Source organism: Carassius carassius, chromosome 31, assembly GCF_963082965.1.
Source record: "Carassius carassius chromosome 31, fCarCar2.1, whole genome shotgun sequence".
Lineage (NCBI taxonomy): Eukaryota > Metazoa > Chordata > Actinopteri > Cypriniformes > Cyprinidae > Carassius > Carassius carassius.
The window spans coordinates 20726978-20742447 of NC_081785.1; the positions used below are offsets into that span (position 1 = coordinate 20726978).

The 15470-nt window shown below is 42.9% G+C and overlaps 1 protein-coding gene across 1 annotated transcript in view; it reads left to right on the forward strand.

Moving 5' to 3' along the window:
* Window positions 1-5456: 5456 nt before the first annotated feature.
* The window catches only part of LOC132111939 (60 kDa lysophospholipase-like), a 54231-nt gene continuing 44217 nt past the window's right edge, over window positions 5457-15470 (forward strand). Inside the window, exons 1-5 of the mRNA XM_059519547.1 lie at window positions 5457-5698; window positions 12355-12466; window positions 12799-12924; window positions 13005-13088; window positions 13587-13713. Coding sequence (XP_059375530.1) covers window positions 5457-5698; window positions 12355-12466; window positions 12799-12924; window positions 13005-13088; window positions 13587-13713 — 691 coding nt within the window. The remainder of the gene's footprint in view (window positions 5699-12354; window positions 12467-12798; window positions 12925-13004; window positions 13089-13586; window positions 13714-15470) is intronic.

Below are 15470 nucleotides of genomic sequence, written 5' to 3' on the forward strand. Positions count from 1 at the left end.
ATGTAAGTTTCATTTTCATAACTGGATTTTGAGATTCCGTCCGCGTGTTCTGCTTCGCGGGAATCATAGCGCTGCATGCATCCAGAACCGGGTTTGAACGGGTCCTCGGTACTACCGGTACTTAAAGAAACCTGGTACCGTCACATTTAAATTTTTTTTGTACCGACTTGGTACCGAAGTACCGGGTCTTTTGACAACACTATTTGTTACATTTGTTACAGTTACATTTATATAATTTACATCAAGGTTTTGTAGGGTATAGTGTTTATTGTTATTAAAACTTCATAATGTTTCACTTGATTATACATTTAGTCAGGAATTATAGTTTGGAAAATGTCTAATTGGTAAAATTTTTACACATTATCCATCCATCCATCCATCATCTTCCGTGGGGGCAACAGTCTAAGCAGAGATGCCCAGACTTCACTCTCCCTAGCCACTTCCTCCAGCTCTTCCGGGGGAAGACATAGTCCCTCCAGCGTGTACTAGGTCTTCCCTGGGGCTTCCTCCCTGGGAAGGCGTCCAGGAGGCATCCGAAATAGATGCCCGAGCCACCTCAGTTGGCCCCTCTCGATGTGGAGGAGCAACGGCTCTACTCTGAGCTCCTCCCGAGTGACCGAGCTTCTCACCCTATCTCTAAGGGAGCGCCCAGCCACCCTACGGAGAAAGCTCATTTCGGCCGCCTGTATCCGGGATCTTGTCCTTGACCCACAGCTCATGACCATAGGTTAGAGTAGGAACGTAGATTGACCGGTAAATCGAGAGCTTTGCCTTACAGCTCAGCTCCTTCTTCACCACGACAGACCAGTACAGCGACCGTATTACTGCAGAAGCTGCACTGATACGTCTGTCAATCTCCCGTTCCATCCTTCCCTCACTCGTGAACAAGACCCCAAGATACCTGAACTCCTCCACTTGAGGCAGGAACTCTCCACCAACCTGAAGTAGGCAATCCACCCTTTTCCGACTGATAACCATGGCCTCAGACTTGGAGGTGCTGATTCTCATCCCAGCCGCTTCACACTCGGCTGCAAACTGTCCCAGTGCACGCTGGGGTCCTGGTCTGAGGAGGCCAACACGACAACATCATCCGCAAAAAGCAGCACCCAAATTGTATGGTCCCCAAACCGGACACTCTACGGCCCTTGGCTGCGCCTAGAAATTCTGTCCATAAAAATTATGAACAGAACCGGTGACAAAGGGCAGCCCTGCCAGAGTCCAACATGCACCGGGAACAGGTCTGACTTACTGCCGGCAATGCGAACCAAGCTCTTGCTCCGGTCGTACAGGGACCGAACAGCCCTAAGCAGGGGGCTGCCGACCCCATACTCCCAGAGCACCCTCCACAGGATGCCACGAGGAACACGGTCAAATGCCTTCTCCAAACCACACAAAACACATGTGGACTGGTTGGGCAAACTCCCATGAACCCTCCAGCACCCTGGAAAGGGTATAGAGCTGGTCCAGTGTTCCACGACCGGGACTAAAACCACACTGTTCCTCATGAATCCGAGGTTCCACTATTGGTACTCCTCTCCAGTACCCTGACATAGACTTTCCCAGAGAGCTGAGAAGTGTGATCCCCCTATAGTTGGAACACACTCTCCGGTCCCCCTTCTTGAAAAGAGGGAACACCACCCCGGTCTGCCAGTCCAGAGGTACTGTCCCCAACTGCCATGCGATGTTGCAGAGGTGTGTCAGCTAAGACAGCCCTACAACATCCAGAGACTTGAGGTACTCAGGGCGGATCTCATCCACCCCTGGTGCCTTGCCATCGAGGAGCTTTTTAACTACCTTGATGACTTCAGCCCGGGTGATGGACGAGTCCTCCTCCGAGTCCCCAGCCACTGCTTCCTCAACGGAAGACAAGTCGGTGGGATTGAGGAGATCCTCGAAGTATTCCTTCCACCGCCCGACGATATCCCCAGTTGAGGTCAACAGGTGCCCATCTCCACTTAAACAGTGTTGGTAGGGCACTGCTTCCCCCTCCTGAGGCGTCGAACGGTTTGCCAGAATCATCAGGGGTCTCGCCCTCGACTGTCGCCCGATCCACTATGCACTGGCCCCTTACTCTCCCTCCTGCAGGTGGTGAGCCCACAGGAGGGCGGCCCCACGTCACTCCTTCGGGCTGAGCCCGGCCGGACCCCATGGGGGGAGGCCCAGCCACCAGGCACTCGCATACGAGCCAGGCGACGTCTCTGTCCTTGCTGTATTTGTCAACAAAGGGGTTTGTGAACTGTTCTTAGTCTGGCCCGTCACCAAGGACCTGTTTGCCTTGGGAGACCCTTCCAGGAGCATATAGCCCCAGACAACATAGCTCCCAGGATCATTCGGGTACTCAAACCTCTCCACCACGATAAGGTGACAGTTCAAGGACAGGGTTTACACATTATGTGAAACCTAATACAAGTATATAAATAAATAAAAAGAGACTTACTCATGTTTATGATCTTTACTGAATAAAACCCTTAATTCTTTTTTCTGAGGAAATCTCAAATCCTGGGTTAATCTGCTTCAACCCTACAAGAACAACGCGAGATAGGAATTTTACATCAATATTCAAGATAGACATCACAGAAAATCTCAGTCAAAATCATGTCCGGTAAATCAGAATAGTCAGTGATGGCTAAAAACTCTATAATATGGTTTTCCATTGATCGTTGGCCTTGCTTAAAGGTATAGTTCACTTTCAAATTAAATTTTGGTATGTTTTAGCTTACCTCGTAGGTTTTTTTGTTTCCGCAGTATTTCCCATTTTGATATTTTTAGGTCAAACCGTTCTTGTCTGTGACTCATATAATGGAGGTCTATGGTCACCACCTTAAAGAGCATGCACAGAGAAGTCCAAATTAAACAATTCCCCATCGTAAGTACACATTGATGACCTAAGACACGAAACGAGCGGTTTGGGTAAGAAAACGAACAATATTTATATTGTTTTTACCTCTTGTACACAACCACATCCAGCTGATCTGAGTGCGCGAGTGCTTCCTGATGTGACGTGCGCGCGCACTCTGGCTTAGTCTGCGCAAGCACAGAAAGCGCCGGAAGTGATTTCTCATGCATGAACGTCACTCATTGTTTACTGTTTACCACACAATACACCACCAATCTGCACTGTCTGAAATATAATGCAGTAATTGTAATTAATTAATTAATTTGTTTATAATGCACCCTATAATCGTAGCAATTATAATATAAATACAACACATTACTCACTCTATTGATAGATAGCATGCCATTGGGTCCCTTTTGGCATTGGACGTCGCCTCCAGTTTATACCTGGCAAACTAAACACAACGTGGAAAATGCTGTGTCTCAACAGCGGAGAAAACTCAGGATCTTCAGTCAGGCAGGTTTGTGATGCGATACTGTCAATGTCCTCGTCGTCGTCTTGTAGTTGTGGCATTGCTACGTTCCATTCGTGACAACATATGCTCTCCACTTCTGTTGGCATCTTACAACACTTGCTACTAAAACACCACCAATTTTGAAGAGATCTGTCTCTCTGAGGCTTGAAGATGTGCTGCTGCAGCGGATCGCTCCTGAGTACTTGATCGGTGTATTCTGGTTCAAATAAATATGGTTGTGAAAAAAATTAAATGTTGTCTATGGATATATTGAAATCGTCTTCCATTGCAATTTCCTGTATGTCTAAATATGTTTAGAACTTCACAGTGAAAGGTAAAACTTCCGGAATCTCTTTGTAAACTGTAGACAGTAAGTGTAAACAATGAGTGATGTACACGTGCGAGAGATCACTTCCGGCACTTTCCGCGCACGCGCAAACTAAGCCAGAGCGTGCGTGCACGTCACATCAGGAAGCACTTGCGCACTCAGATCAGTTGGATGTGGTTGTGTACAAGAGGTAAAAACGATATAAATACTGTTCGTTTTCTTACACAAACAGCTCGTAGACCTCCATTATATGAGTCACAGACAAGAACGGTATGACCTAAAAATATCTAAATGGGAAATACTGCAGAAACAAAGAAACCTACATCTTGGATGCCCTTGAGGTAAGCTAAAACTTATCAAAATTTAATTTTAAAGAGAACCATCCCTTTAAGGGCAAACAATCTACTTGTTGTGTCCATACCTGAGAAATGTTCCTCTGGAAAGCTGCTGGATGTAAAGCGGGAGCCAATGAGATGTGAGATGTGAGATGTGCGGATTCATATACTACCTTTTATTGTACGTACAGTGACGTGATCTTAACAGGCATGGGTCAGATACTGGCAAACAGTTATATAGAGGGCTAGACACAAGAATATTCCTAGGGCAAGCGTGGGTCTTCAATGAGCGAGCAATATCCAGAGAGCTAAGCAAAAGGGGTAATCCTGTATCCAAAACAAAAGGTTCAAAACACGAGTAACAGGGCAAGGAAAGAAAAAGACTAAACTATGAAAACTAGAAAATGAAACAAGACTATAAATACTAGAAACAGAGACAAAACTATAAACTGAAACAAGACTAGGAAAACTAACAAGGATGGCTTTGAATTGCAGCTATCGCTTGGAGAGGGATAAGTGCTGAAGAATAATCGGAAGCTTGAAAGTGATCTAAGTGAGGGTTATATAGTGAATGTGTGATGGGTTACAGGTGTGTAAGGAAATATTAGCTCATTAATTTGAAGAATCAAATCTAAAGATTTGAATTGCTTTCATTGAACTGATTCCAAATTTAATTAGTTTATACTTCATCAACGGCTCATCCAGCAAACGTTAAAATCAGTATATCTTTACAATTCTATTTATATTACTACATGGATAATTAGGATACAAACAGAATGATAATTTATGTTACGAGCTAGGTAGCTCAGATCTGGGCAAAGTTTAATCTTAAAATACACCACACAAGACAATACTTCTTTATAAATGAAACAAGAATTTATTGAGCTACTCCATTACATGGATCTAAAACCTAATGGACACACACACACACACACACACACACACACACACATACATACATACACACACAGTTACTGAAAAGAATGATAATGGATTTGAATGAAGTACCAGGAGTAAGTTATTCATTAGATTGCACTAAGAAAATCACAAAAGCGGAGATTTGTGTCTCATCTTTACTACTTAAGATCAATTTGCCCATGGCTCTGTGTAGTCAATGCGGTTCCAACCTGAACCAGTGATGCCAAGTCTGCGGTTGTTTTTCATGTCCGCGGGTTGAAGCAACCCCAATACCAATAATGTGATGTTTAGCCCCTAAAATGGGAATTTTACAAAGGCAACCCTGCCAAAAAACGTGTATTTTAACCCCGGGACGCAATTATTATCAGGGAACCTCCTGGAAACGCGATTTATATATATATAAAAAAACAATTTAGCAGCTGGTGATGTGCCACACTCCCAGCCCTGGGAGAAGGTAATTGCAGGAGGAACCATGGTGGAGCTGATGGTGGGACGAGCCAGTTGTTAATCCATAGACCAGCAAGGATGGGGCCTCAGGGTGGAGTCGAGGGAGGGAGAAGCCATGGTGGACAAGGCCTTGACAACACCATAAGGACGAGTGATGAAGACAGAGCCACTGAATGTGAAGACTTAGGTGGAGCAGAGCAGAGGTCACGGAGAGGTCATGGTCAGACACCAGAGGTCCGGAGGGCCAAGGCCGAGCTGATGGCTCATGCTACTGAGGGAGTCAGAAGACTGTGGTGGAGACAGAGCAATAAAGGTCAAAGGTGGATCCGGAGGGAAGGAGGAGCCAGATGGATCCTAAGAAATGAAAGGGGTGAGTAGAATTTGGAGGAGTGGAATCCCATGGCGGAGGAGGGTTGGCGACTGACCAAGGCAGAGCCGGAGTGACAAGGGAGACCGGATGAGCCAGTGGGATGATGGGCCATGTTCAAGACAAAGCAGAAAGGAGCCAAGGCAAAGCCGATGGGTCAGAGGGCTGAGGTGGAGTTCGGGACACAAATGCTAGAGGCGGAGAAAGGGAATCCTCATGCCTAGGCGAAGCTGGAGACTGGAAAGCCTGAGGTGGTTCTGCACAACAGGATGGAGCAGGCTGAGGATGAACTAAGGGACTGACAGGCACAAGTGGAAGCATCATTGAGGAACTGGCTGGATCTAGGAGAGGAGGTGGGAGAGGGAGGCTGGGAGTTAACACAAGAGAACATGAGCTGGATGGAACCAATAGAGATTCAGGAGTTTCAGTAACATTAGGTATTACTGCTCTAAACCAATCTATTAAATCCACATTAAAAAAATTTCCTAAAGTTCCTCATAATAAGCTCCAAAGGCCAGATTCAACTCACTCACAGAGTGTGGGCGGGGATGGCCCTCCAAGCCATCAATCTCTACTAATACTACTTTCTGCGATGCTTGTTGTTGCTTGCTTGCGCACCTGGTCAGACCTCAGATTGGGCTCAGGCTCTGGTACAATGATTGGCTCAGTGATTATTTCTGGCTTTGTCATCATGGCAGGCATAGGATCTGTGTCTGCGGTTGGCTCAGGCATTAGCTCCGTGCAGCACAGTGAAGCCAGGTGGCTGGGCGCTGGATTGGGAGTGGGGCTGGGGAAATCCTCCTCAACTGGGCAGACTATACCATTATTCTCCAGCACCCACTCAAAAAACTCCCTTGAGGATCTGATATGGACAGGGTTGCTCAGGACCACCTTCTGAGACTGACTTAGCAAAAAATACAAAGTGAGTGGTCCGGGAAGTTAGTTAGATTAGCCAGGTCATTAAATTCTCTTGTGTGGTCCTTGAGTCAGGAGCTAGCGGGCAGGTCCATCTGGGAGGGAAGAAAAAAAGAAAGAAAAACAAAAAGAAAGAAAATGCTGCAATATTCACTTTAGGTCGGGTATTCTGTTACATATTGCTGGAGTAATATGAAGCGCATAATAAAGGAGTAGAACCCAAAAGTATTTTTAATTAATCCATGAAGAAAACAGGGGAAAAACCTACAACAATGCAAACATAAAAACAATACCCAGCAATGAACTGAGGGAAAATGAGGGTTTAAATACAAGGGGAACATAATCAAGAGGAAAAGAATCAGGTGTGTATTACAGTTTTTCTTGATTGCTTAAACATATTTCTTGAAACCATGCCTCATATTCTCAAAACAGTAAACACAAATCCATAACTTCTATCTGAATTCACCAAACTTCCTATATTCTGTTAAAAATTATGCTCTCTACTCAAAACAACTTAATATTGCTGAAAAAAAACTTTGCTCTCAGATATGACACACAAACGGTTAAAAACACACACACATTTCACAGTTTTACACACTGATGACACAAAATTCAAAACAATAGTACAAAAACAGGTAATAAGTGTGGTACTCCCAAAATGTTTTATTACTTAATTTAATATACTGTAGAGAACAGCACGATACAGCAACCAACAACAGAAATATTTATTCTGCCCCAGTATCCCGTTTTTGGTCTGGAACAGGCCAAAGAACCTCTTCAACATCACAGGCTATCCTGGCCTTGGACGGGCAGTGGCGCTAAAATCCTCTCACATGCCTGATGTCCTTGTGTCATTGTTCACAATCAAGAGAGTCAAAATGCTTTGTCATGTTGTCAGTATAACACTGCACGCTGTTAGTATTACCTGATGTAAACTGTGACAACACTTTGGATGACTGTAGTAAGAATACAGTAATCACTTTGGTTACTGTATTGAAATGCAGAAGGCTGCACTTCTTTATGTATGCCATATATCCATTCAAAAGTACTTATTGTATGTGGGATATTGATTGAAAAAGACTGGATATGATTCACAGTTACACTTTTAATAGTGGTCTGACCACCCCTACAATAATAAAAAAAAACACATATTGCAATGTCATTGTGAAATAGAAAAGAAAAATAAATATGTGCACAAGGGCAAAAAATTTAATTCAATTAAAATTAGAATCAGAATTTGTAACTCGTGTTGTCCTCTGTCTATATGCTTTCCAATTGAAGGTTAATGAGATACGTACACGTCTACCTTTAAGCTATTTCAGAGAACTATATAATAGATTTTGAGCAATGTGACAATACCAAATGAAAGTATAGGTAATCACAGACAAATGTACATAATCAGTTGCATGAATAAGCAATCGCAACTTGATCAGAAGATCAACATTTTGTATAAAGTGACTAAATAAAGTGGAGGTTAAAAAAGTAATTTTGAGAAATATATTTCTGATTCGAGAAATGCACCAAAGCCATTGAGAAAAACTGTAAGCTGACTCTGGCCCTTTATCCATTGAAAATTCTGATTGGTGTGTGATAAATTTTGACTCCTAGTGTTTCCACTTGGGTAATAGTGTGCTAACTGTGCTCAAACTGTGACATGAGTGAACAATATTGAATGTTAGTGTTTTCTAAATGACTACATGGTGTAAGCACTGAGGAATGTAGGGATTTATGTGTAGTGTTCTGACTCATGTTTTAAAGCAGGGAAATAGTATTTATAGTTCAGCAAATTGGGTGTGCTTTTAGAAAAATGGCGTTATGGTTTTGAAATTGTAGTTCAAAAGCCTGTTTATAGTGTTTTAGTAATCGAGAAAAACTTTAATAAGTTAACTAAACAAACTGAAAACTTGGTCAAATGAAAGAAACAATGGAACAGAAAACAGACCGACACCTAACACTTGATCATGTTTTATGACTTTTTTTATGAGAAATTTTAGAATGTTCAAATATTTGCATTCTGTATACAGACATTCATCTTTACCAAAACTGTGCTTCAGTACCATTTCCTGTACAATACTGTTTGAATAGGCTCACAAACTTGGATCTTTGTCTTTAAAACACTGCTAAAAATGAGAGCACCTTTAAAAAAAAAAGGTCAAATACAATAACATTCAATTATTAAATTGTTTATACACCATACAATGTATCATGTATTTTAGATGGGATTTTTTTGGCCTCATTATCAGATTTATGTTTCAAACATAAACTCACAGTTCATCAGTTTGTTTAGTGTGTATATGACTTTGGTACGTTTGTTTTTTAAATGTGTCTTTGTTCATAACTTTGCAGGTCTGTCTCCAAAAGAAAATGCTATTGTTAAAAAACTACGCGAACTCCCTATTCTGCACGATGAGCAATATGCAAAACAGACCAGACTGTATGACAAGACTCCGGAGAAAACACTGGTGCTGCCGTAAGTTCCTAGGCAGATGCACACAAATATGCACACTATTAGTGTATAAAATAATGTTTGAATAGTTGGTTTCTTTCTTGAATCCTAAAGGAACTGTTTTTAATATTATCTTAGGTAAAGATACTTTTAAAACTAATGCCTACAACACTGTGTTAATCCCTAAAAATGTAACTAATTAGTTACTTTTTTTTTTTTCATTTAAAGTATTAAAAATGACTTATTTGAAAAAGTATCTGTGACGAGTGGGGCGGGGCCGAGGGACATGGGAGCGAGGCCGGGGGAGTGATTGGAGATGAACTACACCTGTTCGTCCCACCGGTCTCGAGGCCCATGGAGGAGATGGAAGGATATAAAACTGGAGCGACGACAGTGAAGGACGAGAGAGGACCAGGCCTGGGCTTTTAGTTGTGTTTTGGTTTTTATTTTATGCGCACCAGTCGTCCGTGAGGGGCTGGTGCGCTGTTTTGTGTTTATTTTGTTATTAAAATGGTTTCGATTGTCCGCCGGTTCCCGCCTCCTTCTTCCGGATGAATATGAAGGTTGATATCGTTACAGTGGTGCCGTAACCCGGGAGAAGGAGGGACGCGCTGCTGAAGATCCCTCGCCGCTGTGGTGAATCCGCGGTGCCAACGAGCTGGCGAGGAGTGTGCCGCCATGGACGCTCGAGGCGGTGGGCTGGAGCGAGTTGCCGGGGACGGGCGAGCTCGCTACCGGCCGCCCACGATGTGGAGGGACGGCTGCCGTCCGTGAGGGAGCGGAGGAGTCGGCGCCGTTCGCCAGGTGGCCGGAGCCTGCTGCCGTCCGCCGGAACGGGGAGGAGCAGGGAACGGGGGACTCCTGCCGGCTGCCCAAAACCGGAGGAGCCGTCGCCGTCCACCGGGCGGCGGAGGAGTGTCGTGCCGTCCGCCGAGGGCCGTCCAGTGCCACCGCCAGGCACCGCGGAGGAGATCGCCCAGCTGGTGGAGGGCCGAGCAGCGGTGCGTCTGGGAACCGGATTTTTTTTTTTTTTTTTTTTATTTTATTTTTTTTTTTTTTCCTCTCTCCCCTCTCTCGTCTCTGTCGCTCCTCCTTCCATCTCCTTTTCTCTCGCCTCGCCTGTCCTACCCCCAGGTTCCCGCAGGTCCCCGGGAGCGGCCCCCCCGGAGGGAGGGGGGGGGGGGGGGGAGTAGAGCGCAGTCTCGGGAGTACCCCCCGGCCTGCGAGGGGCGATGGGGGTATGTGACGAGTGGGGCGGGGCCGAGGGACATGGGAGCGAGGCCGGGGGAGTGATTGGAGATGAACTACACCTGTTCGTCCCACCGGTCTCGAGGCCCATGGAGGAGATGGAAGGATATAAAACTGGAGCGACGACAGTGAAGGACGAGAGAGGACCAGGCCTGGGCTTTTAGTTGTGTTTTGGTTTTTATTTGCGCGCACCAGTCGTCCGTGAGGGGCTGGTGCGCTGTTTTTGTGTTTATTTCGTTATTAAAATGTTTTTGATTGTCAAAATAAAAACCAAAACACAACTAAAAGCCCAGGCCTGGTCCTCTCTCGTCCTTCACTGTCGTCGCTCCAGTTTTATATCCTTCCATCTCCTCCATGGGCCTCGAGACCGGTGGGACGAACAGGTGTAGTTCATCTCCAATCACTCCCCCGGCCTCGCTCCCATGTCCCTCGGCCCCGCCCCACTCGTCACAGTATCTTTCATATTTTCTTGTAAATTGGACAATAAATTGTAAAATGTTACTTTACTAGTTACTTGAAAAAAGTAATCTTATTTCATAATTTCGTGTATGTCTAATAATCAGAAATATGAATGGCCATGTCCATGATTGATATTTATTAATCCTGAAGGAAATTCTAAGTAAGTAGTAACATATATCACAAAAGAAAATAATTCACACAATATCAATGAAATACATTAAAACTCCATAATTACGGGAAGAAGGAGGTGGGAACCGGCGGACAATCAAACTGAACTTTAATTACAAAATAAACACACAAAATAAACAAACACCCCTCGCGGACGACTGTCGTGCACAAATATAAGTCAAACACAAAATAAAATCCAGGCCTGGTCCTCTCTTGTCCTTCACTGTCGTCGCTCCTATTTTACATCCTTCCGATCTCCTCCATGGGACGCGAGACCGGCGAGTGGAGCAGGTGTCACTCATTTCCCAATCACTCCACCGGCCTCGCTCCATTCCCACAGCTCTCGGCCCTGCCCCACTCATCACATACCCCCATCGCCCCTCGCAGGCCAGGGGGTACCCACGAGACTACGCCCTACCCCCCACCCTCGGGGGGAATGCTCACGGTGACCTGCCGGAACCTAGGGTTAGGACAGACAATGCAAGAGAAAAGGAGATGGAAGGATGAGGAGTGACAGAGAAAAGAGAGGGTAGAGAGGAGAGAAAAAAAAATGTTCCGGTTCCCAGACGCACTGGTGATCGGCCCTCCACAAACTGGGTGAACTCTGGTCCTCTCTCGTCCTTCACTGTCGTCGTTCCTCTTTTATATCCTTCCAATCTCCTCCGTGGGACGCGAGACCAGTGTTGTACCCAATTTCGACCCCCTGCCGAATTATTACCCCCCTTGTTCAAGTCGCTACCTGATTGCCTAATCCTAATCCTAACCCCACCCCTAATCCTAACCCCTCCCCCACACCTACTCCTAAACCTACCAAAACAAAGGGGCATAATAATTCGGCAGGTGGAGCAGGTGTCGCTCATTTCCCAATCACTCCACCGGCCTCGCTCCGTTCCCATGGCTCTCGGCCCCGTCCCACTCGTCACAATAAAATAAAACAAATAGAAAAAAAAAATAGAAAATCAATGATGATAATCCAGTATCACATTTAATTATTAGACCATGCTAGAGATTTTGCACCAATGCAAAATTTATATGCAAACATGGAATCCATTACTTACGATATCCAAAGGTCTGAAGTCTGCTGCATCCAAACATGTACTCATCCATTGATGCACAAAAGTTTTGCTTTAATTACAGGAGATGCCCCTGAAATATGCCAAACTCTCACTATTTATAAATAATCCACCTCTTCTGTTTGTCATAGTCGATCTTGCTAAACTGCATGTTTGCCTATAATTGGTAGCTGGTTTAAATATTATATTTTGTTTTACTTTTAAAGCTTGCTGTCAGTGTTTGGGTATTCATTAAACATGACAATTTAACTATGTTTTTTTTTCTTTTCTTTTCTTTTCTTTTCTTTTTTTTCAACCCAGAGTGTCCAAACAGAATAAGAGGATTGTATATACAGTTTTAGAGTACTCTCCCCTTCTCGACTCCTGCAATATGACTATAGATGACTGGGCCACTATTGGAAAAGACATTGAGGTGCTTTCTTTTTTTACCATCTCTATGTTTGGCTGTGACTTGCAGAGTTCTTTGCTTAGATTTTATATCTTTTGCTGTGCGAAACATAACAGTGTAGATGCAATTTCGTCTAGTCACTTGCACCAGTGTACCTAAATATTTTCAGTCACATGTGATTAAAATAGTGGGACTGCTGTGCCCAGGGTTTGACACAACTGCATGTAATGACTTGTGAATAGAACAGATCATGAGAAATCATTTGATTCAGCTATGAATAATATTATTGTTATTATCATCCTCATGCAGATAATCTTTGAATTTCTGAAATTTTGAAAAAATATTTAATCATTTAGAAACACTATGAGCAATATGATGGATTTGTCATCCTGCACGGCACAGACACAATGGCTTACTCCGCCTCTGCCCTATCCTTCATGTGTGAGAACCTGGGAAAGCCCGTCATCCTCACCGGCTCACAGGTAACACATTTTAAAATCATAGTTTACCCCAAAATCATTTATTTACCCTTAGACTATTAACTTGACAACCATCATTGCAGTTGCCCATCTTTGAGCTGAGAAGTGATGGGAGGGAAAACCTCTTGGGAGCACTGTTGATAGCAGGACAGTTTGTCATCCCTGAGGTGAGTTATTTATTTATTTTTTTATTTATTTTTTTCTCTCTGTGAGCGAAGATTTTGTAGCCAATACAAATGCAACATGCAAGATAAGATCCAATATTTGTGATGCATGCTTTCTAGACTCATATTTTGAAGCATGTTCTGCATGTATAAAATAGTTGACAGAATTTAATTATGAATTAGTTTTATGATTAAAAATTATTTAGAATTTAAATAATTCGATTTGTATTTAATATGGATTTTTTTAAATTAAATGTGTATTTTGAGATAATTACCAGTATATAGTATGTCTTGCAGTACACTGTGTTTTTCTCATTCCAAACATAGCACAATAATGATACTTACACATTTATTGTAATAATAATAATAATAATAATAATAATAATAATAAAATAATAATAAATAATAAAGTATTAACTGTGTAATAATTAAAATTGTTATAAAAAAGTGAAGTGTGAGGAGCAAGAAAACAAAGCCCTTTGTGTCTGTCTTTCTTCACAGGTTTGCCTCTATTTTCATCACAAGCTGTACCGAGGAAATCGTGTCACCAAAGTGGACGCTGAAAGTTTTAATGCATTTTCCTCACCAAATCTGCCACCATTAGCCAACGCTGAAGTTGACATCAAAAGTTATTCCATTTATTCTTACATTTATGCACAGTCTTTGAGTCTTTTAAAAGATTAGTTTACCCATAAATGAAAATGCAGTTGATGTTTCTTTTCTTTTCTTTTCTTTTCTTTTCTTTTCTTTTCTTTTCACTGTACTTATATTTACTCTTGTCCTTCATGTATTACCTTTTTCTGGTTTAGAAATGCAAAATTCAGGAAACGATTCAGTAAATTTTGAGTACTCATTTTGAAGCGCGAAAGTCTAATTGTATGTTTAAGAACAGGGACGGACTGGGTTAAAACTGGCCCTGGTGTGGCACAGAGCCACAGTATATACAGTATATAAATACAGTATACAAATATATGTGTATATATATATATATATATATATATATATACTGTATATATAATTAACATTAATAAATGACTGGGATAATTCTATACATTATAATTTATCTTTACTGGTGTATATGGCAAATAGACAATAATTGTGAAGAACTTTTACACATCTCTTTTATAATACAGGGACAGTTTAATATCACAAAAATTAAATACCTACCATGATATCAGTATACAATGATTTGGTATTGCCTAGAAGACTTGGAATGTAGAGTAGAATGTAGACTGTTTTATTGTGCTTTCCTACTGGCCTTATATTTGTCCTTTTGCAAGACCTTGACATCTCTTGTCTGGGGTAAGATTTAATAATAATAATAATAATAATAATATAATATATAAATACTTCTATTCAACAAGGTTGCATTTACTTGATAAAAAATTACGTAAATTAAAGATATTTTATATACCTTTATACGAGATATACTGTATATATGAGAGAGAGCCTCGGGAAGATGATGTTATATCTTTAACACTTTAGCCCCTTTCACACTGTGATTCTGGCAAATACATAATGTGTCCCGGCAATTGTTCCTGGGTCGCTAGATCTTGCATTTGCATTAGCACACTGCCAGTGATTACCCGGAATATGTGCGTGCTATCACACACAACCCATAAAGGTCCCATAACAAAACGTGACATCAGGGCGTGACGTGTAATATACGGGTCGAAAATGTGAGGCATGTTATACTTTTACTGAAGCAAGCGAATGATCTCAGCTTCAGCGTGGATATTGAGGGACTAACTGATCTCTTTCCTTCAAAACACCTGGTAAAAGAGTTGCGTGATAACGTGCGTGATAACGTGCGTCATCACTACGACATGGCATGAGATCTGGCTTTTGTTCACACAGCGCTCGTCCCGGGACTGAACCCGGCATTGTTACTAGGTCCCCGACCCGGGATCAGTCCTGGAATCAATCCCGGGACGTGTTTGATTTTTACACAGAAGGCGACCATGTTCCGGCAATTTGCCAGGTCCGACATGCAGAGTGAAAGGGGCTTTTCTGATACTGAGGTTCGTGCTCTACTGGGATTTTACCCAGGAAAAACAGGAGATATTTGAGGATGGTGAAAAAGCCGGAGATGAAGGCGCACTCCATTGCTTTCAGATCCTTCGTTTCACGAAGGTCCAGGTCTGAGCCCGAACAACATAGGGGTCCTGGCCTGTCTTGATCTGAAGATCTAAGAGGGGCACAGAAGGCTAATGTCACGACTCACGCTCCTCCCCCACCTGCGGGCAGGGGTAAGAGGAATTGTGGGTCACGAGGAGATAAGCAGAACCTAGAGGATGTGATCAAGACAAGGCAGTGTTCTCATCCAAATCAGAGCACTACCGAGGTATCTAACCGTTCTCTTAAGGGATTTTTTTAGATGCCTCC